General features: G+C 39.1%; 1 protein-coding gene across 1 annotated transcript in view; it reads right to left on the bottom strand.

The window, feature by feature from the left end:
* The window catches only part of GALNT2 (polypeptide N-acetylgalactosaminyltransferase 2), an 86,543-nt gene that overhangs the window by 18,958 nt on the left and 42,133 nt on the right, over positions 1–25,452 (bottom strand). The window contains exons 5-8 of the mRNA XM_075203492.1: positions 24,958–25,025; positions 23,783–23,848; positions 15,031–15,152; positions 752–839 (exon numbers count right to left, since the gene is read on the bottom strand). Coding sequence (XP_075059593.1) covers positions 752–839; positions 15,031–15,152; positions 23,783–23,848; positions 24,958–25,025 — 344 coding nt within the window. The remainder of the gene's footprint in view (positions 1–751; positions 840–15,030; positions 15,153–23,782; positions 23,849–24,957; positions 25,026–25,452) is intronic.

The following is a 25,452-nucleotide window of genomic DNA, read 5'->3' on the forward strand; positions in this document are numbered from 1 at the left end:
ATTCCTTGAAATGCAGAGCAAAGGTTACATGCTTCTGATAGACTGCAACATATTATTATTGTGGCACTTAAGGGCACCTTGAAAATGCTAAAATTCATTGCATTATTTACTTTATTACATCTTCCCTTAAACACTCAGTTGATCTATTTACAGTTTTTATTATACTTTGTCAGGCAGCCTCCAACCATCATTAACTACTGGTAAAAACAATTATATTGCATTCTAAAAGGGGGAAATTTAATACTCAAAATATCAGAGCAAGGTGCGTTCGGAACGGCCACGAGACACCTCTCGCAGATTGTTTTTTTATTTACAGAAGAGGTGCGAGCAAATAAAAAAAATTGGAGTGTTACTTTTAATTGCAATAATGGTAAAAAAAAAAGCGTGTCCGCAATGTTCTTAGGAACATCGTGGACAAATGAATCAGCCCCTAACAGTCATTTGAAAAGCTTTTCCAAAATACCCTCCCAGAGATTTGATTGTGCAAAACAACAACTTACTCAAAAAAAGAACAAAATGTTACGCTGCATTCTAGCCTAATTAAAACCTTTTTATTAATGCAGTATCTAACTCATTATTGCTAATGTGACCCAGCAGATGCTAGCAATGGGGGGGAAAATACTCTATTTTATTTTTATATATTATGTTCCATCCATGAAATGGTCTCTTACACGGTCATAATATAATGTTACCCATAAATATATTCTTTTAAAATTGAGTTTAAAACACCAAGGCTCGAAGTGCGGCATACCTCCTTTTAAATCTGCTGATGCTCCAACATACTGGAAGTTGTCCATATTAATCACATCAATTATGGGAGATACAACTCTAGTTTTGTCCTAAAATAAAAAAAAAATAAAAAAATTTTTATTAAAAATAAATACAGTATTGAACATAAAAGCCAAAAGTATTTCATGTTTTAAGAACATGTTCAGCAGCTTAGTATTGATAGCTGAAATGTTAAGTAGATCAAAAACTTCAACATATTCATGAAATATAGGACTGTTTCAAGAAAATATGTACAAACCTATATAGGAAAAACCCCAACAAAATGCAAAAGGTTTACTAATCTTTAAAATCTGAAGAGAAAGGGTGAACAGGTAAAGAAACCTAGACAGTAGATCAGGGGCGGATCTAGAGAATTCTTCTACCCGGGGCGATTTAGGGGGGGGGGGGGGGGGGGGATTTAGGCCCCGCCCCCTTTTTTACATCTGAGGCTGCCGGTGGCTGCATACTATGTGCAGGTCCGTTCAGCAGTGACAGGTGGGGACAGTGTGCTGCCCGGATGCTCTGATTGTGTTTAAAACACAATCAGAGCAGCCGGGCAGCACACTATCCCTGCCTGTCACTGCCGAACGGAACTGCACATAGTGTGCAGCCGCCGGCAGCAAGCCTCCCCCTGGATCCGCCACTGCAGTAGATCAATCTTCATGTAATTTCAGGTATATCATTTGCAATGCTGGGAGCTGTTTGGACATTTTCTACCACCACATAACTCAAATCTGGGTTGTTGAACAACAATTTTTTAAACTAAATATTGCTCACAAACATTTTTATATAAGTCAGTGGTTCTCAAACTTTTGCAGTTAGCGGCACCCTTAGAGTCTCCATAATTTGTTCAAGGCACCCGTCCAAAATAATTAGTGAGCAGTCCCGTTTTATAAGCAGTTGGGTCAAAAAAACGTAATAAGTATTTAGGTCAGGACAGAAATACTTATTTAGTTGTATGCAAAAATACTACACATACATCTCAGGGAAAAGAATATTTTCATATATTTTTTTCAATTGTATTTCTGTCAAAGAATAATTTACAGCCAACTCCCTTTGCATCTCCCCACTCAGCCCCTCCTCCGCATCCCCCCCCACTCAGCCCCCTCCTCTGCAACCCGGGGGCCAGGAAGAGAAAAAAAAAAAAATAAAACAAAAAACAAACTTCCTAATCCTGCGGCGCCCGGGACAGAGCATCCTCCTCTCTCCTGCCACTTGTCACTGAATGTCGGGTGTGATGGCGTCACACCCGACATGCAGTGAGAAACGAGGAGGGAGGAGAATGCTGGGTCCCGTGCGCCGCCAGATTGGTAAGTTTTTTGTTTTTCTCTTCTTGGCGGTGGCACCCCTGTGACAGCGCCGCGGCGCTCACTTTGGGAACCGCTGTGTTATGCAATACTTCTCAGAGTGGAAGATCGTGCAGAGGATTCAGTTGAAAAAAAAAAACCCCAAAAAAACACCTACTGTTTTGTCTCCATACACATACAAAAGTTTTACTGTAGCAAAATTCAGGTGATACTTTGAAAATTTAGTTGAGCATTACATACCCCTAAATAGCAAATAAGGATGTGGTCACAATGGTAGCAGCTTAGAACACTAAGGGAGCAAGTACAATCCAAGGTAGGATTTACAGACAAGGTCTTCTTAGTGTCGGACAGGTATCACCATACATCCTGCAGCAATGACACTAAAATGGGTTAAATTGGGACTGGCAGATTTATAGACATGGGATAAAAATACATGGTGGCTGTATTGAGGGCCAAATAACACCCAAACTGTTGAGATTGTGGTCTACGGTTATCCCTAGCCACCATGGAAAATGAGATCAGGGAAGGAAGTAGTTCCAGTGATGGACTGGTGTTATAAACACCCCACTGATATATCGAGTGATGTTAAACTTTCACGCAACATGATCATTTTATTATAATTAGTGAAAATCAGTGCAGATTAAACAGTAAGAAAAAAATCTACTTTTTTTGTCTCCTTCCACATACAAAGTTCATCACATTTTTACAGACTCGAATTTTATTGTTTCATGTGATACTTTCAAAATTTAGTTCAACATTACATACCCCTGAATAAAATTCACATTATGTGAACACAACAGAAACAGCTTAGAACACGAAGGACATTAGAGTTTGATGTATTTTGCATCAAGTGTACAAATGTGTAAACTTACGCCCCACGTTAGCGTATCGATACAGCTCGACAGTATTCGTACCAAATACAAAAGTCACATTACCCTATTCATACACAATATAACAGAATACAGCGATTACCACAACAGGAGAAATCATTTTAAATATAGTGTAAATCAAGACACCACAACAGTAACACCTCATTAAGTAATTTAATATCTCATTGCATTTACAGAAGTGGTCATTCCAGCACTATATGTATTCAAATTTGTTTGTACTCATTTGAACTTTTATCTTTTGCATTTTGTAAATTGTGTATTCTTAAGCTTTAAAAAATGTAATTATTCTTTTCATTTCCATATTTTCACATGTTGTTGTTACCTATAGTTACACTATAAGGACAACAGTATTTTGCCAAAACTAAAATTGAATTGAGGTGTTTCAATCAGAGGTCCCAGAGGTGTATAAAATCAAGCACCTAGAAATGCAGTCTCTATTTGTCAAACATTTGTGCTACAAAATGAGTTGTTCTGAAGAGTTCAGTGACTTAAAGCATGGTACAGTGATAGGATGCCACCTTTGCAATAAAACGGTTCACAAAATTTCATCACTGCTGGATATTCCACAGTCAACTGTAAGTGATATTAGAAAGTGGAAGCGTTTAGGATCAACAGCAACTCAGCCATGAAGTGAAAGACCACATAAAATCACAGAACGGGGTCAAGGACTGCTAAGGCGCATGGTGCGTAAAAGACGGCAACGCTCTGCTGATTCAATAGCTGAAGAGTTCCAAATTTCCACTGGAATTCACGTAAGCACAAAAACTGTGCTTAATGGAATGGGTTTCCATGGGCGAGCAGCTGCATGCAAGCCTCATATCACCAAGACCAATGCCAAGCGTCAGATGGAGTGGTGTCAAGACACAGACACTGGACTGGGAGCAGTGGAAACATCTTCTGTGGAGTGACGAATCATGAATCTCTGCTTTGCTTTCAGATGGCGAGTCTGGGTTTGGCGGATGCCGGGAGAACATTATCTGCCTGACTGCATTATGTGAACTGTGAAGTCTGGTGGAGGAGGGATTATGGTATGGGGCTGTTTTGTTAGGGTTTGGGATAGATCCCTCATCTCCAGTGAAGGGCAATCTTAATGCTTCAGCATACCAAGTCATTTTGGACAACGCTACCAACTTTGTGGCAACAGTTTGGGGAAGGACCTTTTTTATTCCAACATGACTGTGCCCCAGTGTACAAAGAAAGGACTACAAAAACATGGTTTGAGGAGTTTGGTGTGGAAGAACTTGACTGGCCCGTACAGAGCCCTGCCCTCAACACCATCGAACACCTTTGGGATGAACTGGAACGGAGATTGCGAGCCAGGCCTTCTCGTCAAACATCAGTTCATGACCTCAAATGCTCTACCGAATGAATAAGCACAAATTCCCACAGAAAACACTCCAAAATCTTGTGGAAAGCCTTCCAAGAAGAGTGGAAGCTGCGATTGCTGCAAAAATGGGACCAACTCCATATTAAAGTATATGTATTTGAATACAGTGTCATTACAGTCCCTGTTGGAGTAATGGTCAAGCATACAAATACATTGGTCCATATAGTGTATATACTACTGACCACTACTTGCGCCAGTATCTTATATTTCAAATGGTTGTGTAAATCCTACTCACATTTATAGTTGCTCTTGAGGAAGGCAACCAAACATCGGGCAGAAGAGAATTATTAGCACTGTTGCCCTAAAGTATGATGCTTCAAGAACACCTTGATAAGCATTCTAAGTTCCAGTGGATTGTGAATGCTGTATGTTCCCAAGGGAGACACCCAGTGGTCCAATTCCATTCGGGGAATGTGAGATATACCTCCATATATTAAAAAACATACATAGAATACGGAAAAGGAAGATCATCATTGATAGGTAATTTTTGCATGTACATGTAAACTTAAATAAAAGGACCAGCATAACTTTAGCAAAACCAGACAGAACCTACCTAATCAAAGTGTTTCAGTCTTTATCTCAAAAATAAATACTCCTAGGTTGTTAAAAGCTACAATTCAGGATTAGATGGAATTTAAAAAAATAAATAAAAAAAATATAAATATAAATATAAATATATATATATATATATATATATAACTCACACAGGGGTGTTACTTTAAGTATGCTACACTAGATGTTCCAACTTCGTATATGAGAAGTAGTTTGGGATTCTCTTTCAAAGTAATTGCAAGTCACTTTGGATGTAGAAGATGGTTTCTTCTGGTAATCGGATGTTCAGAGACTTCATTGCCCATCAAACGGTCCTTGACAATGTAATTTGCCGATTACTTTATACTTCCTTTTGCTTAATGGAGTAGGACTCTTGTCATTCATTCTCAAATCCCACAATCCCAGCCAGTAATATAATCACAAAATCCAGGTCTATCCTGCACAACTCCCATAAACTTGTTATGACTCTGTACACAGAGATCCAGCAAAGCATATCATCTGCTTCCTGTCACGCAAGACCTTTAAAGTGATATTAACCTTCACAGCTGAACGCAGTCCAAGATCTCCCTTCCTACTTTAAAGACAATCTTGGCGAAATTAAATTTAAAAAAATGGTATCCTCTTGCCAGAGTAACAACCTGATAACTTCTTTTCCTGAAACTTCTTGCAGATTCTCTTAATTTGATCCATCAAGACGAAGGTCCTACACTCTTTCTCCTCCCACACAACTACCTGTTCCCTTTCAATGGTTCATGTGCTCATTCCAGCCTTATAACTAGCATTTGTAATCATTCCGTCTTTACTGCGATATTTCCATCATTAGTTAAGCAATATTTTTTCCTATTTCAGGGGAAAAACAAATCTTAACTCATATTCTCTATGACTACCCATCATATCTCTCAACTCTCATGCCTCTTCAAGTATCCATCTCACATGCCTCCTGTCCTCACTTAACCAACAGGACCCTCTTCAGTTTTTTTTATTCCTAACACTCCACATACACTACACTAAATAAGGTGGTCAAAAATTTGATCATTGCTAAATGTGAAGGCTGCTACTCTTTTCTAATCTCTCTGCTGCATTAGACACCATCAATCACTCACTTCTCATACAAACGTTGCATTCCCCACGTCTTCAAGACACTGTCCTATCCTGGTTCTCACACTACTGATTAAACTGCTCCTTCAATGTTCATTGCTCTAGATCCACCTCTTTTCAGTTCTCTCTATCAGTTGGAGTACCAGAGAGCTCAGCCCTAGGCGTTCTGCTCTTCTCTATCTATACCACTCTTGTAAATCTAATAAAGCTACTTTGTATTTCAGTACCACCTCTATGTGGATCCCACCCAAATTTAGTTATCCTTGTTTGATATTTTACCATCACAATTCCAATTCTATTTATGTTGACAACATGAAAATAAACCCTAACCCCAAAGCTTGCTGCCATCCAGTCTCCAAGTCCTGATACATGCATCTAAGAAACATTCTCCAGAATATGGACTTGTCACACAATAAAGTACAAATGCTAATTCATACACTTATAATCTCATTGACTATTGCAATTATTTTCCTATTGGTCTAACCCTAATCAAATATTCATAATTAAAATCTATCTGAATCCAGATTCTAAACTTGTTTTCTTCACCAAAACCTTTTTACTGCGCTCAGCCAGTCCCTGCATAAGTTGCTTGTACTTTACTGAATCCAATATAAAAATACTTCTATTAACAAATAAGATAAATTACATCACACAACTCTTCAGTTCTCTCAAAATATCTCCCAACTCAGCCCACTCTGCTCAAAATATAGGTCTTTCATCCTCTCTCTTAAATTGCTTACATTTCTGGTTACTGGACTCTTTTTTTGGGGTGAACGAATGCTGTGGGATTCCGTGTGTTATACTAGACTTTGCTCTAGCCTCTAAACTTGCGAGCGTTCCCTGAAAACATTACCTTCCATACAATTCCCTACCAGATTACCACCCCTGTACATCTTTCACACAAAACTTACATTTACTTTCTATCTATACTCAAACATACTGATCCCCAAAACAACATTGTTGTGTGATTGGATCATATAACCCCACTAAGATTTTTTTTTTTTTTTTAATGGCCCAATCTGATTCAACCAGTATTATAAAAATTGAGACAAATGCCCAAATGCCACAGATTGCACACTTATTTTCCTAAAAATAGTACTAGTGGGCAAGGCTCTCTTTATTTTGCTAATAACCAGTCTAGTTTTATTACTGTAGATATTTACAATTGTAAAGCATTGCTGGGTATGCTGGTGCTTTATAAATAAATGTAAATCACTTATAAAAATAGGCAGACCATTTGCTTTGGTGATTTGCACAACTGGAGCCCACAATATTCTGATATTCCAGCAAAATAGAAAAACAAAAACATATCCCATCACTTCCACAAAAAAAGAAAAAAAGCATATATAGTTACTACACAGTCCATTTCATTATCAATCTCAGTCTGGCATTAACCCCACATTAAAATTTGGTCACGGTGACCTATAGTCCCTTCTATCTTTCATCACAGGAGACCAGAGGAGTCTAAGTAGCAACAGATGTAATTTATCAGTCGTGGAAGTCCAATTAAAATATAAGCCAGGATTGGTAATGTAATTAATACAATTATGTAACAGGATTAGCTGGACAAATCCTCTAATCTGCTCCAACTATGACCAACTTGCTGTTACATATATTTAAAATGAAAAAGGGATAGTATGTTCATAAATTCATGCAATAACAAAGCGTGCGCACGCGTACGTACGTACGTACGTACGTACGTACGTACGTACACACACACACACACACACACACACGAATCTAGAAATAGAAAAGGGTATACTTTCTAAAACACAGGCAGAAAATATTCCCAAAGAACACTTGCACAAAGATATGTTATTTTCTATTGACGGTACATTACAAAGCACCACCGTCCTAGGAAAGAATAAAAGTATCAGAGGCTATGTCAAAATGATTGATTTACCTCTTCTTCCTGTTTTATCACTTGATATTTGATATATATGCTGTATTATATTAGTGTGTTTTGCTATAAGTAACTAAGTAATTTAAAGACTGTCCAATGCAGGAACACAAAAAAAAAAAAAAAATGGTATGAACAGCCAATTGAGGAGAGCAGATGAGCAGAGAAATGCGTGGTACTAAACACCCTGGCTGCAGGTTCCCCTGCTATAGTGCCACCAGCCCCGGTTGACAAAGCCTAGTGCTAGTAAAATCGGGAGGCTAGCCGCACTATGGATGAGGTTGAGATTTGTATTGCTGAAGACCAGGCTTGTCCAACCCGTGGCCCGCTTGCAGCCCAGAACGTCTGTAAATGTGGCCCAGCAGTAGTTTTGGTTGTGGCAAGGCGACAGCGCTGTTAATGGCGCTCCGGCTCCCTCCCTGGTCTCCTCCTCCGTGCTGCGCTCGCAGTGAATGTCAGCGTGACGTCATCACGCCAGACAACCATTACGGTGCGCAGCACAGAGGAGTCACCTGCGCCAACTATCAGCAGCAGTGAAAGGTTATCCAGTATCTTATGGTTGTTACTCTGAATTTGGACTTTCTGCACCATGCAATTATAAACTAGCTGTGTTCTCTGTATGTTTCCAATATAAATATTAAGATGATTGTATTTTTAATATTTTAAACCATTTTAAATGTGCAGTGCTGAATAGGGTGAAAATATCACCCACTATTACCCTCATCGGAGGCTGCTCCATTGAGCCATTTTTCCTGCCACCCTATCTTTAAATCTCTGTACATTTCTATTGGTCCTCCTGATGATACCTATATCGGTGACCATTTCAAACTGGTCAATGAAAAAAAATGATTCATGGGTGCAGAAAGAGAGGAAAAAACGTTTTTTGACATTTAATTCCCCGAACCCCAGTAAGGGGCAGATGCAGGTAAGTTAAATTGTAGCTGTTAATGGGACTACTGCTTTAATCATGATTCTGCAACAGGTTTCCTAACTCTATGCAAAATGCATACAAGAACCACTGCTTTTATGTCACATAATTCCTTAATTACATAGAAAAGCCTTCCTGTAAGACCATCAATTGCCAATTCTCCCAGAAATCCCGGGAGACTCCTGAAATCCGGGTAGGTCTCCCGAACTTCCAGGAGAGCAGACAAGTCTCCCGCATACTGTAATTTGCTAACCAAAATGACGCGATCTGCTGTGAATCGCCTCATTTTGTCACCCCACCCCCCGCAACAAAATGACGCCAAACTGACGTGATTGACCCCGCCTCGCCCGATGTCCGGGATCTCCCAGACTTCACTATGTAACAGTCGGCAAGTATGTGTAAGACTTATAGAAGATTTTTTATTATTATTTCAAGGGACGCTGACCAGTGCATATAAAATCACCTGGTCCTGGAGCATCACAGACCTTATCTCCCAGTCTTAATGGCTACTGTGTTGAAGCCCTTCATAAAATGTTGTAACAATATCACGTGAAATTTGACAGCAGCCATTAGCATGTCATTGAAGCACTGAGCAACAACAAGGGAGCATTACCAAGAAATGAAACCTTTTTCCTTATCATAATAGGCACATACCTACACACAACAGGAGGCAGCATCCTTAACGGCAGCTCTCATTCCAGCATCCATAAAGGCAGAAAGCCCTCAATTCCAGCATCCATAAAGGCAGACCGTCCTCATTCCAGCATCCATAAAGGCAGAGACAGTACTCGTTCCAGCCTTCATAAAGGCAGACAGTCCTCGTTCCAGCATCCATAAAAGGCAGACAGTCCTCATTCCAGCATCCATAAAAGGCAGACAGTTCTCATTCCAGCATCCATAAAGGCAGACAGTCCTCGTTCCAGCCTTCATAAAGGCAGACAGTCCTCGTTCCAGCATCCATAAAGGCAGACAGTCCTCGTTCCAGCATCCATAAAGGCAGACAGCCCTCGTTCCAGCATCCATAAAGGCAGACAGCCCTCGTTCCAGCATTCATAAAGGCAGACAGCCCTCGTTCCAGCATTCATAAAGGCAGACAGCCCTCGTTCCAGCATCCATAAATGCAGACAGCCCTCATTCCAGCAACCGTACTCCCAGTTAAGCCACTTTCTGGTAGTCTCCTGTCGCTCACCTCCATCCACATAGCTCCCTATTTAACCAAGATCCTCTCTCACTCCAGGCCTCCATTACTGAAGCCCTCATTCCAGCATCCATAAAGGCAGACAGTCCTCACTCCAGCATCCTTACTTCCAGGTAAGCCACTGTCTGGTAGCCTCCTGTCGCTCGCCTCCATCCACATAACTCCATTAATTTGAAAGGGAAATCGGCAACATAGTGCACATAGTAATCACATTGATTATTAAACTGTGGTTTCTAAAAGTTATTTAATTTTTTTAAATTCCAGCATGGCTTCTGACATGTCAAAAAAGAAAACCAAACCCCAAAAAAGAAAAATTTATAGAGGAAGGAAGAGTGTTCTAACAAAAGTGGACAGATGAATACTTCTTTGTTGAGGCAAATAGTAAGGCAATCTGCTTAATTTGCAAGGAATTCGTGCCAGTTTTCCAAGACTACAATTTGAAAAGACATTACCTGACAAGACATGCTGAGAAATTTAGTGTGTATGAAGGAATGTGTCGTAAAGACAAAATCACTGAACTGAAAAAAAAAAAATAAAAAAAAAATCGAAACCATATTGCGATGGCGAGTTTATTAAGCAATGTATTGAAGCGTAGCGGATATAATTTGCCCCGATAAAAAAGGGGAATTTTCAAAAATCAGCTGGTCTCACCAGGCTATAGGCAGGCGAATTGATGATATAGGAAAATCCATCGAAAAGGTTTTGAAGAGTAGAGCTGCTAATTTTAAATTTTATACTATGGCGATAGACGAAAGTACAGATGCAACGGATACAGCTCAATTGGCAATTTTTATTAGAGGCATTGGTGACGAATAAAATATCACTGAAGAAATGGCTACTTTAGTTCCATTAAAAGATACAACTAAAGCAAGATATTTATAAGAAGCATTGAAAAATACATTACAACAATTTTCTTTGTCATTTGACAACATATCTGGCATAGCTACTGATGGTGCTACTGCAATGATAGGTAACAGAGATAGACTTGCAAAATTGATAGAAGATGATGCAATTGCCTCCCAAAATTTCCATATGATGAAATATCACTGCATAGTACACCAAGAAAATTTATGTGCAAAAGCTTTAAAGATGGCCAACGTCGTGCAGATTGTCATCAAGGCTGTAAATTTCATAAGGTCCAAGGGATTGAATCATCGCCAATTCCAGGAATTCTTAAAATGTATGGATGCTGAGTATGGGGACATAATTTACTTTTCTGAAGTAAGATGGCTAAGTTGAGGGAAAATGTGGGCAAAATTTTATGATTTGCGAAATGAAATCAAGTTGTTTATTAAATAAAAAAAAAAAAAAAAATGTGTGTCCAGACTGGACGATGAAAACTGGATCACAGATTTGGCATTTTTAGTCGACTTGAAGACGCATGTTTAACTCATTTAAATGAGTGGTCAAGTACACTAAATTGAAGTTACACTTTAATTTATGGACTGAGCCGACAGGCTCTTCTGTGATTTGGCAACTGCCAATTTGTTTATATTCATTTTGATTGCTATTGTAGAGTGATCACTCTTGTGTATTTTGTAATTGCTTTTTTTACAATACATGTATTTGCTTCTGTGTCAACATTATTTACATCCACTATATCCCCCACCTCCCCACCCTCTGCGCCGTGGAATCCTTTATTTAATTATTCCTAGGGGTTTGGGACCATTCCCCCACCACTCTCACCCCTGGCTGCATATATACCTACTCTGGGAAGCGCAGGTCTTCCGTTTCTGTCCATTGACTCTAATGGACAGCAATAAACAATTCACAGCAACCTACTTACAAAAATTACCTACCATTAAAATCAATGATGGCCACACCTTCTCAGTCATGAGGGCGGAAATGGCACCTCTATTTGATGTGTTTGTGTGTCTTGCTAAAAATCATACCACTACTTCTTCTATCTATCCATTAAAGTGTATTTATATTGCTGTGCAGCAGGCACCTTTAGGCCAAGTACATAAACATGGGTAAAACAAGAGCGTATGCTTAATAACAGATATACACTGAGTAAAACACTTTTACGAGGCCTCACATACATGCGAAACGAAGTACAACATATATCCCTCTTTGCCAAGAGGAATTGCGCCTAATTTATGAGATTCTGATTACCCCAGGTACACGTTTCATTCTCTGGCTTCAATTCAGTATTTATCTGAGCAATATCAGAATATGTGGATAGAAAACCCAGAAAATTTCCAACTCATCCCTGTAGTAAGTTATCCACCTGCCCACTTAACCCTGTAGAATCACATTCACTACCTCCCCCTTCCCTGTATGAACACATTCACCTGCCCTCACCCCTATAGTAACACATTCAGCCGCCCTTCCCCCAAAATCACAGTGAGAGTGTGAGACGAAGAAAATACATGACAGAAATGGTGCTGTAGTATTTCTATCCCGACATCCCACATCCCCTGTATACAATAAGCTTCCGCCAGTACATGGCCCCGTGTTGTGCACCACTTATCCATATGAACAGATATACACCAATCAGCCACAACATTAAAAACACTGACAAGTGAAGTGAATAGCATTGATTATCTTGTTACAATGACACCTGTCAAGGGGTGGGATATATTAGGCAGGTGGACAGTCAGTTCTTGAAGTTGATGTGGTGGAAGCAGGAAAAGTGGGCAAGCGTAAAGATCTACGCTACGGAATTTGCTGGCGCTATAAATGTTGATGATGATTGTTAGACGACTGGGTCAGGGCATCTCCAAAACGGCAGGTCTTGTGGGATGTGTGTAGTGGTTAGTACCTACAAAAAGTGGTTCACAGAAGGACAACTGGTGAACTGAAAAGGTCATGGTTGTCCAATGCTACACATAGGAAGCGAAGGCTAGCCAATCTGGTCAAATCCCACAAAAGAGCTACGGTAGCACAAATTGCTGAAAAAGTAAATGCTGGATGAGAGTAAGGTGTCTGACTGGTCTACAGCAATGCAGCAAGCTGCGATGCATTTTGTGTTCTGAGTGCCCATCCCAAACCCTGTCGAAGGCCCTCACAATGGGCATGCAAGCACCAGAACTGGTCATAAAGGACTGGAAGAAAGTGACCTGGTCTGATGAATCACGTTTTCTTTTACATCATGTGGATGGCCGAGTGTGTGCGTGTCGTTTACCAGGGTAAGAGATGGCACCGGGATGCACTAATGGAAGAAGGCAAATCGGTGGAGGCAGTATGATGCTCTGGCCAATGTTCTGCTGGGTCCTGGCATTCATGTGGATACTACTTTGACATGTACCACCTAAACATTGTTGCAGGCAAGGGTATTCTCTCATGGCAGTGGCTTCTTACAGAAGGATAATGCGCCCTGCCACTCTTGTCATTTTCCTCAAACCATTCCTGAACAATTTTTGCAAAGCGTTTAAGGTGTTGACATAGCCTCAAAATTCCCCAGACCTCAATCTGATCGAGCATCTGTGGAATACGCTGGAAAAGGAAGACCGAGCTATGGAGGAGCCACATTGCAACTTACAGGACTCAAAAGGACCTGTTTCCAACGTCTTGGTGCCAGATACCACAGGACACCTTTAGAGGTCTTGTGGAGTCTATGCCTCGACGGGTCAAAGCTGATCTGCCGGCACAAAGGGGACCTACACAACATTAGGCAGGTGATTTTAGTGTTGTGGCTGTTCAGTGTATATGTCTTTAAAACACAGCATTTATGTCCACTTAAAAAGAAAACAAATGAACATAAAAAAATAAAAAAAATGATATAGTGGCCACTGGATCAGTATTGAAGAATTATGTGTACATACTTGACCAAAAATATTCTTTTAAGAAACAAAACAGACAATGCAATTGATAAAACTTAATTTAAACAAACACAAAATCTCATTATGAAGTTCCAAATTTTTTTAGTCATTAGAATCATTGTGCTTAAACAGTGTGAGAAAGCTGTATGTCATTTCTTTATATGTATAGGAGAAGACGTCCCAGCACAATTCAGTGAAATATCATTTGGTTAATGAAATAATGATTACACTTTTCGGCAATTCGTGCAGCTCCAGAAATTTACCCCAAAGTTTAATAAAATAGTCTTCCCAAGTATACACATTGTCCAAGGTCTTATGCAGTTATAGGGGCAAAAAAACAAAACAAAAAAAGTATACATTTTGCTTTAGGAGGCATTAGAGAAAAGAAATCTTCATACAGTGTAGCAAACCGTTTACTCCAATAAGGAAACACTAAAAAATGCTGTATGATTTATAAACAAAACAAAACAGTAACAGTAAGCAAAAGTCCACCTACAGCAGTTTCAAACACTTTATTTAGGTATGAAACAACTTCCTGCCTAGAAGAAAAAAAGCATTGGCAGTTGATTTTAGACTAACTTTTCAGCTAGTGTATAGTTTAGATAGGAAATACCATCAGACTGGACAGATTATCTTTAAGAACAAGGGGAGATCTTTGAAACAAAAAAGTTATTATTTTATAGTTCCATTTTACCAAGTGCAAACACAATCAAACCCCCATTTTACATATTGTTTTTGTTTATAGCCCCCTTGTTTCTAAATGTTACAATACGCCTATTTCACAGATTTTATACTACCATTTCCCAAAATTACCTAGGTACAGCATTCTGTACTGTGTCTAATCATGGCAAAATTTTATTGTGTATCCGAGCAGGTGCTCAGTACAGTAGTTCATGTTTTACTCATGCAAAAGTTAAAAAGTATTGTGCAGTGTACAAAGATAAGGCTTTGGTTTCTTTTGTCTCAAGTTATCATTTTATTTACTATACCGATGTGACATAGTAACTTCTTTTCATGATCAATTCACAATGTGTAAATATTTGACATGTTGTAACAAACTATTTAATATAATGAACCACCATACTCAACTTCAAATGGCTTTATGTGAATGTTTCCTTATGCTACTTAATGTTTTGGATGTTCCCTTATATAGTCTCCTACGTAAATATAGAATGGGAGTTTGCCTGTAGTTACACAGAAAAGTTATTTGCATCCAGTCATCACATCGAGCTGGTTACCTCAGCAACTCTCTCAAGTAGGGGTTCCAACCAATGCTCGTTACATTCACAGTGGCTATCAAGGAACGTGAGTACTTTAGATTGTGCTGCATCTGCTCCCTTAACACGAGAACGCATAAGACCTGTTATAAAAGACAACAGTTTCATTATTAAACCTGTATACACAACAATTCACTAAGTGAAGATTTAACATAATTAAATGTAGAAAAGATATAACACATGGAATTAAAAAATGAAGAAATCAGCCAAAAAAAATCTAAAAATGCAGGCACAAAAAATAGCATACTTAAAGAAAAATTGTGTAGTAGTAGTAGTACAATTATCTGTTAACAACAAACCATGCTAATAAAAAATGGCTTGGTATTCATCCAACAGTTCTGGATATAGGAGATGATTTAGAATTGGACAAGTGCATTTGCCCTGTGTGTCCAATCGCATTGGCTCATTCGGTTCATATGCAAATGCAGTACAGGAAAGGTGTGCAGACAATCATGCCCCTCCCTGTGAGACAAGTCTTATTTTGGGTTACACATATTTTAAATATCTTCCTTATTAAATGTAATTCTGTGCCTACCCAAGACAGGTGCAGTTTTTCAAGTGGATGATGACGATGACTGCTGCACGTGTGCCCCAAACATAGAGAGCACTAAATCGAAATTGATATGTTTAGATAAATGTAACTCAAAATACAGACATGGAAAAATAAGTGTACTGGCATATGCAAACGTCCATCTTTTATACTGTTTAGTTCCTATCTCACCGATATCTAAACCCTTATGTATTTATTTATGACGATGTCTTTGGGTAAGTCCATATAATAATATAGAGGTTTGGTATACACTTATGTTTAAATTACCACTACACTTGTTTTACTAGTATTAATATAAGAATATAGAATAACCTCCAATACTCTGTGTCAGGATTTGCATAATGGAAAATATACCGCTATCTACAACACAACCTCTGTTCCATTATATACTATATAGTATTTTAATATTCAACATCAACATAAACAATTATGTGTGTGTCTGTGTAGTAAAGATAAATAGCAGGAGTGGCTTTAGGTGGTGTCTGAAAGAATATTTAAAAACAGCCCCCAACACTAGAATGCATATATTTATGTGACTGCATAATAGAGCACATTACACTTAAAAAATGACTACCATGACAAATAACCGTCCATCTTCTACACAGCAAATAGCTATTATTAAAAGATATAAAATTGTAAAAATAACGAGTATAATATTGTACAGGGATCACCAACTACCAGTCATTGAAACTGAAAAATAATATTGTATTGTGCGCTCACTGAAATTAATGAGTCTCTGTGTATTATCATTTATATTAATAGCCAACAGGCTCTTGGATTAAATAGTTAGGCAAGATGTATTAAAAGTCCCCTCTCACCCACCATGGGGGTCTCATGACCCCTTAGCTTGCTGTTTAACTCCTACCGGACCAGTCCAGTGAGGTTTACATGCGCAGTTAAGATTAAAACAGAGTAAGACCTATAAACCCCTCATCCAATTACATTTAACCCAAGAGCTTGCAATCTCACATGCACGCACACAATACAGGCAGCCATACACCCTCAGATAGTAGGGCAATGACAATCCAACTTTTCGCTCAATGTAGCTACCACTTTTGAGATTTAGCATAGATCGAGAGAGGGAGAGATCGAGAGAGGAAGAGATCGAGAGAGGGAGTGATCGAGAGAGGGAGTGATCGAGAGAGGGAGTGATCGAGAGAGGGAGTGATCGAGAGAGGGAGTGATCGAGAGAGGGAGTGATCGAGAGAGGGAGTGATCGAGAGAGGGAGTGATCGAGAGAGGGAGTGATCGAGAGAGGGAGTGATCGAGAGAGGGAGTGATCGAGAGAGGGAGTGATCGAGAGAGGGAGTGATCGAGAGAGGGAGTGATCGAGAGAGGGAGTGATCGAGAGAGGGAGTGATCGAGAGAGATTTACATCTATCTATAAACTTATACACACACACACACACACACACACACACACACACACACACACACACACAATACTGTGCAAATGTTTTAGGCAGGCGTAGAAAAAATGCTGCAAAGTAACAATGAAGTGTTACTAGTTTATTTTTATCAATTAACAAAATGCAAAGTGAATGAACAAATGAGAAATCACATCAAATATTGATTTGAGTTAGACTACCCTTTGCTTTCAAAACAGCATCAATTCTTCTAAATACACTTGCACATAGTTTTTGAATGAAGTCGGCAGGGATGTTGTTCCAAACATCTTGGAGAACGAACCACAGATCATATGTGGATGTAGGCTTGCTCAAATCCTTCTGTCTCTTCATGCAATCTCAGACAGATTAGATAATATGGAGATCAGGGCTCTGTGGAGGCCGTAACATCACTTCCAGGACTCCTCGTTATTGTTTACGATGAAGATAGTTCTTAATGACATTGGCTGTATATTTGGGGTCCTTGTCCTGCTGCAGAATAAAATTGGAGCCAATCAGATGCCTCCCTGATGGTATTGCATGATGGATAAGTACCTGCCTGACTCTGACCAAATCCTCAACTTCATTTGCTGAAATGCAGCCCCAAACTTGCAATGAACCTCCACCATGCTTCAATGTTGCCTGCAGATACTCATTGTACCGCTCTTCAGCCTTTCGGCGAACAAACTGCCTTCTGTTACAAATATTTAACATTTTGGCTCATCGGTCCAGAGCACCTGCTGACATTTTTCTGCACCCCAGTTCATCATCATCTATTTATTTATATAGCGCCACTAATTCCGCAGAGAACTCATTCACATCAGTCCCTGCCCCATTGGAGCTTACAATCTAAATCCCCTAACTTACACAGACAGACAGAGAGACTAAGGGCAATTTAATAGCAGACAATTAACCTACCAGTATGTTTTTGGAGTGTGGGAGGAAACTGGAGCACCCAGAGGAAACCCACGCAAACACAGGGAGAACATACAAACTCCACACAGATAAGGCCATGGTCAGGAATGGAACTCATGAACCAAGTGCTGAGGCAAAAGTGCTAACCACTAAGCCATCGTGCCCACAGACGTCTAACTGCCTGATGTGAGTGGCTATGTTTTTGTGCATTGTCGAGTTGCTTGGTCTAGTTACCACATCGAATATAGAATTGAGGCCAAATAAAAAACCTTCCATGAAGACCACTTCTGGCCAGACTTCTCCGAACAGTAGGTGGGTGTACCTGGGTCCCACTGTTTTTTCCAGTTCTGAGCTGATGGCACTGTTGCACATTTTATTTCGAAAGAAAATAAGCATGATGTGTCTTTCATCTGATGCACTAAGTTTTTTTGGCTGACCACTGCGGCTATGGCCCTCAACGTTGCCCGTTTCTTTGTGCTTTTTCAAAAGAGCTTTAACAGCGCACATCTTGAAACCGCAGTCAGCTTTGAAATCCCTGACTTTGTGCAAGCATACCTAGAAGAACTGATGCTGTTTTAAAAGCAAAGGTTGGTCACAACAAATATGGATTTGATCCAGATTTCCCTTCTGTTCTTTCACTTTATAGTTTATTTTTATCAATTAAAAAATGCAAACACTTCTATTTTAGTACACACCAAACCCAGAACAACATTTACACAGTACGCAAGAATAAATAATAATACATATAAGATATATGTATATCTATCATAATACATTTTTCTACAAAAAATTGTTGGCTCCTGAGGTTTTACCCGTGTGTGTGGTCCACCCAGCTATTGTCCAACATTAAATCACTACCAATGCCTCATATAACAGTTTGTGCACCCAGACATAGCATCAATAGATTACATGAAAAGTAATAAAGGAAGCATCTAGCGCTGTGTATCTTTCATCTATAAATGTATATTTATAGATGAGATACACAGCACTAGATAGTTCTTTTATTACTTTTCATGTTTTATGTATTCACAAATTGGTGTATATTGTATTTTGGTTCTGTTTAGTTGCAATGGCCAGTGAAGTGCTTATTCGAAATTCTCTTTGTTTTGCACTTGAGCAATAGATTACAGCCATCCAATACAAATTGGTGTCTGTTTTACGCTAGTGTTCCCACAAACCAATTTGTACTGCAACAGTAAACCAGCAACACACACCAGCCAACACCCCCACATTCCAGCCCCTAACCAAATATGCTAGTGACAGCACTCACCAACTAATGTCCATACAGCATTCATTATGCCACATGCCATCGTGTGCCAAGACATAATAGCAGCACCAATGCCTTCCACATACCAGCGCGAGGCCCCACCATATACCTGCAACAGTGTCCCTAGCAAGCCATCCTGCACCACCCAAAGAATATTAGCAGCAATGACTCAATATGCCGCCACAATTTAACAAAGCCAGTACCCCAAAGCATGTCAACAAATGCCAGAGTACCAACAGTGCCCACAAATACCAACAAGTGCTAGCACAGCCCCAGTGCCTATAGTGCTCTAGCCACTGTCCTCACATACCAGTGTGCTGCACTTTGGTCCTTGTGTGCCATTTAAGGGACACCCTTCATTATTTAAATGGAAGTCACACAAAGCCACTACCAGCTCTTAAGTAAGGTATTTGGCATAAATAGGTTAAATAATCTCACATCCAATCGGAGTGAGGCCTTTTCGTTAAAGTGTTCACCTATTACCACTGTAGGACAGGCTCAGGGTGACCATGGAAACATAAGCGATGTTTGGATCAAAAACTGTCATTTGTAACAGAGAGTGATCACGAATGATGTATCTTCCATTAAAATTCAGGATGTAGATGTGAACACTGACACAGACTACAAAGTGGCTCCCTCTTATACTAGAAAGCAAAGTCATGAGAGTCAAGAAGTTTCACACGAAGTATCTTGAATTGTATTTTGCTGTAAGAAACAGTTTAGCAATCTCCATCTCTACTTCCCATAATTTGATTGATGACATAAAGATCCAATTTTTCCAGGTGCAAGCAGAAGCTAAACCAGGAGAAGCTTCTCCAGTTAAGATCGGAGAGCAACTTCAGCCAACCTCAAAGCTTCAGAAAGTTTTTTGATATAATGAGTCATTGGTAAAGTAAAGATGAACAGGTGAAGCCTTGCCTGTACCAATTTTTTTTAAGCATAGCCTACTTCTTTGATCCACTCCCACTACTTCTCAGAGTGATCAAAAAATGAATATGCTATTGATCAGTAGCAATGCTCATCATTGCTCATATAACCTTTTCTTTTCTAAGATTTAAGTCATATAGTGTCATAGATATCAAGCTTCATTCGATTTAAGGAAATAGAACACCATTTGCAACTCTGAATCCCAAGAGGAGGAGCCTAAAGTGGCCTGATGTTGCAGACGGGCTCATATTACCAGTTGGATGTGGTATTTTGGCAGGCATCAGGTTAACACATACGCCATCAGTCAACTAGTGTGGGTGCCACCACACAACAGGAACAGACGTTGCCATAATGCAAGAGGTGTGTCTATCACTTTAGACAGTGCTAAGCCACCTTCCAACCCCTTGATATAAACTGGCAAAGCTATATTCCATAGTTAGGTGCACGCACGCAGCAAAAACTCCTCCACAATATATTAAGAAATCACGATATCGCTATATATCTCAATATCTATCCAACTACAACACAGAGAGCATCCTAGTGACTAACGAACAATACAGAGAGCACCCTAGTAACAGCCATAGAAAACAAAGAGCATCCTGAGTAGGGCAGGTCAGCCCAAATGAGTTTGTCTTCCTAGCCCCCTCACTCCTCTGGGGTTAAAATATAAAAGTTACAAAAAAAAAAAAAAATACCTTTTATCAAAAGCTACTTCCACCAATCTGCATTATCCAAATATTTTAGTATATACATCTTATGTAACTAAAAATACAAATTATATAACAAACACCAGTCATCATGATCATCAGACCTGATTAAATAGCATGTGTCACTGAATCTCTAAGTGACAATCTCTGCGAGGTGCAAAAATAAATATGACTTTTCTGCATTTTTAAGCACATTTTGCTAAATTTAACTTATTGAAAGAAAACAAAAAAGTAAATGTGGCGCGTGAAGCAACAGAAATATCTTTTTTTTTTTTTACTTAGTGTCTACACACCACTCAACCAACTCTGGTTCAGGGGCTAGTTAAGTAGAAATAAATGACCATTATTTAGCTGGGTGGAGAAGGTAGTCTCTTTTGATTTAACTAGACGAAAACAAACAAAGACAAAAAAAAAACATGACTTGGTAGAGTGGTGTCCCCATGTGCACATGTGTTTTTCAGCTGCTTTTACTTCTGGTCTAAGTTGCTACAAGGGTGCTAGAAAGTTTGTGAACCCTTTAGAATTTTCTGAATTTCTGATAGTCCGCTTTGAAGGACAGATTCTTACAGCCTTTAACATGCCGTCCAAATATGGTACGATTGTTACGCCCTGCGAATGCAGGAGACTTACTATGATGGCCAGAATTTTAGTGAAGACCCTTGGGGCAGTAGCTAGGCCAAAGGTTAAAGCCCGAAACTGATAGTGAGTGTCGTTCATTGCAAATCGAAGTAGATCCTGATGCCCCTTCCAGGGCAAGAGCCCAAAAGAAACATGCCCCACTGCCAAGGCACTAAAATAAAACAGAGAATGGCTCCTGATAGGAGGGGCATAGTAGGGGGCTAGAAGTATCCATTCATCAATTTAAGATTTGAAGTGCCAAACTATACCCGTTTGTCACAATGTCCCCAAATGAGAAGTACATTTTACAGTGAGTAAAAAATACTCTTCTTAGGCTCATCCACCCACAGAATATTGGCAGGAAAGAAATAAAACATTTTGGCTTAAATGAGAAACTAGGTTTGGAGAAAAAAAAAAAAACAAGCATTCAAACATCTAAATTCTGGACTCAGATCTCTGAGCTTAAGCTTAGCATTAGGTGGGTCTTGCAGCAAGACATTGACCCTAAACACACAAATCAGTCGACAAAAAAAAAAAGTTCAAGCACAAGAAATTTTGTATTTTGGCCAAGTCACAGGCCAGACCTTAATCTAACGGAAATCTTGTGGTAGGACCTGAAGTAGGGTGTTTATGCAAGAAAGCCCACAAAAATCCACAATTTGAAGCACTTCTCTAAGGAGGAATGGGAAAAAAAATCCTCCAAGCTGATGTGCAGGACTGAGCAACAATTACCTTGAATGTTTGATCAGGGCCCTCTTAAGAACATCTTGGACACCCGGGCACAACAGTGCACCGGGGGCCCGGCTCCCTCCATGGTCTCCTCCTCCGTCGCGCTCCGCAATGGATGTCGGGCGGGCGTGATGACGTCACGCCCGACATGCACTGCGAGCGCGACGGAGGAGGAAACCAGGGAGGGAGCCAGAGCGCCAGCTGACCGCAAGGTAAGTATTTTCTTCTTTTTTTTCAGGTTTGTTTTTTTTTTTGCTGCCTCCAACGGGCCCCCCTGGGCTGCAGGGCCCCCGGGCACCTGCCCATTGTGCCCAATGAGAAAGACGGCCCTGTGTTTGATTGAAGTCATTACTGCTCAAAGGGGTCATACACCAGTTAATGAAAGCACAGCTTAAATTTGTTTGTCTGAAAAAAATATATCATTGTTGGATCATTTTGATCAATACATGAATAAAAAAGTATATCCTGTGTTTGTGTGTGTTATTTAATTTATTGGGTTCTCTATCGATTTTTATGACTTTATAAAGAAATTCTCAAGGGTCCATAAACTTCCCAGCACCACTGTATAAGCATGGATTTCAAAACACTTTTGAGTGGCAAAACAATACGGTTAAAATGCTCAGTAGACAGCTTATTTCCACTATTTCCTTACTTCCCAGAGTTGTAAATATATAACAAAATGTGTCAAACAAGTAGTCAAACTACAATATTTGGGTCGAGTTTCTTTAATGTACTTTGTTGGGAGAGCAATAGAACAAAAGAAGGCAGCAAAGCTCACAAGTGCAAATGATGTGCCCCCATAGTACACTTCTAATTGCACAAATCTTCTCATGTATCAGGCTCACACTTACATTGTCTTCTTTTGCAGGTCTGCAGTCTCTAACTACTCATATGGTGGAAGTAGTAGGCAGGACTATCAAGTGACATGTTTACTAACAATCACATTGATTTCATTCAACCTCATTTAGGTCTTAAATTAATCATGAGAGAGGAGACAATGGGACTGTGTTTAGTATGTGTCACTTATGTGTGTTCAACAGTTGCATTAGATGAGTATTTGAGCACATATAATTGCCAGAGCTGTATAGGAGGCACTATGCTCACTATACTAAAACTACAGTGAACTTGAGTGACGATATGTGAAGTGGCCATAAAAATTCAACTTCTACCAAGCTACTTTAAAACTGAAAATATAACATGTTTTTAAGCAAACAAGTACGATATAAATTAAAGTAATTGTATTAAAAGCAGCATAAACTGATCCTTTGGGACAGCCAGTTTGTGCCTTTCAAACAGAGGGGTGTGACATCTAGTACACGTTTCCTCTATCAACCTTCAGGAGATTTTAGCACGTTACTGCACAAAAATAACGGGAAGAAAACCAGTAAAGCACAGTGTAAGTTTCTTACAGATAGATCAATGTTTACTGAACAGATCCCATAGAAAAGGCATACTATAGGATATGTGAAGAGTCTCAGGGACCCCCTAGACACCACAATACAGTCTGCCAGGTGTTAACTTCACCTTCAGACCACAAATGCATAAAGTTTTGATCTTTTTATTTTATTTTCAGACTGTAATTAGAAAATGCCTCCCTTATATATAACCAGCATACCTTCTCGTCTGTAGTTTCTGAGTACCCGGACTTTTTCTATCCTGCCAAGAAGAGCACCATCTTCAGCTACAAAAAATTGAAATGGACAAATCACAAAAAAAATAAAAATATGTAACTTTCCTTTTGTTGATTATCTAATTATATAGCACAACAAATCAACAGAAAGTTTGAAGCAGATGAACATAAGTACAGAGACTTTAGGCTATATATTAGAATAAGGAACAATCATAGAAACCTATACAAACATAAAGATAACTATCCTTTAACCCTAGGAGCCATCCCATATCACAAAACTTCTAACTGGAGAATTTTGTTCAGTAGAATATCTGATCTTGTTTATGCTCATTGAGCCGTCTATAAAGATCATAATTAGCAAATAACCAGCGTTTGAAGGTAATTTGGGTGTCCAAATACCTATGAACTTGGTGTATAATTGAAGTGTAATGTTCTCTGGTATTATTGTCATTTTCTTTCCTTAGCCTCAACCTAGTGTAAAATATGCTGTACAGTAGATTCTTCATGGCTCCTATTCTACAAAACTGAAGTGTAATGTCTTGTTTGGTAGTATTTTGAATTTAATATGGGGCTGTGTGGATTAAATATTCTGCACATGCCGCAGCTGGTAAGTGTGCCGCTGTAAAAATGCTGTTAACGGTAGAAATGCTGTTAACAGCTGAATTTTGACATACTGGGTAAATTGTAATAAAAATGCAGATACAACAAAGCTTACTGCCATCAACACTGCACCATGGCTAGGGGTTAAGTGGAAGAGCTTATCAATCTTATGACAGATCTCTGATTAGCTTGCTTATCTGTGAATAGCTCAGGTTATTTAAGTTAACTTAAAATAACATTCTATTCTATGTAATGTCCTTCAATGCAGTAAACTATGCTCCATAGGTATCACTGTTGCTTAAGAGGAAGTAATAACATTTAAAAAAAAAAAATAATAATAATTAAGTAACACTTATCCAAAGGCTAAAAGGTTAATTGGTACACTACAAGAACTAAACTGCTGCACAAAGTAATTGTTGGTTTACAAGGTTTATAAACAATTCGTTAATGTCTGATATACATAGTAATGATACAAATATTAAGTTAAGTTTACAATTTGTAGTAATGTTACTATTCCAAGTGACCATTTAAGTCAATCATTTATAAAGATATATACTCACCACTGTCACTGTAATCATCAACTAGTATAATTTCTTTTATTAGGTGAACAGGACTTTTTTTTAATACACTGAAATTAGAAAAGAAAACATTGCCATGTGAAAAAAAGTCAGTTAAATATAAAGCAATGATGTGGAACATCAAAAGAAAATATTAGCAGCCTTTGGTGTTCAAGTATATTGGAAACTATTTAGCGTGTTTCCCTTACCAACATTTATTAAACAATGCTAACTTATCAGTAATCGTGTTCACTCGGATTTGATCTAGTGAACGTGGAAACAAAATATTTGTTGTCCATTGCTTTTCTACACACCTCTGCTAGACGAGAACAATTTATTTGTTTCTATGCGAGATTCATAATGGCCTCCTTCAGCTGTCCTACCCCTGTACATTTCCACTTAGAGCCAACAACAAAATATGTATCCAGTGTCGTGGTTTATATTTATTCAATGAGCAAGTTTTTAGCGAAAAGAGGAACCTGATTGAATCACAGTAAG

Source organism: Mixophyes fleayi, chromosome 3, assembly GCF_038048845.1.
Source record: "Mixophyes fleayi isolate aMixFle1 chromosome 3, aMixFle1.hap1, whole genome shotgun sequence".
NCBI lineage: Eukaryota > Metazoa > Chordata > Amphibia > Anura > Limnodynastidae > Mixophyes > Mixophyes fleayi.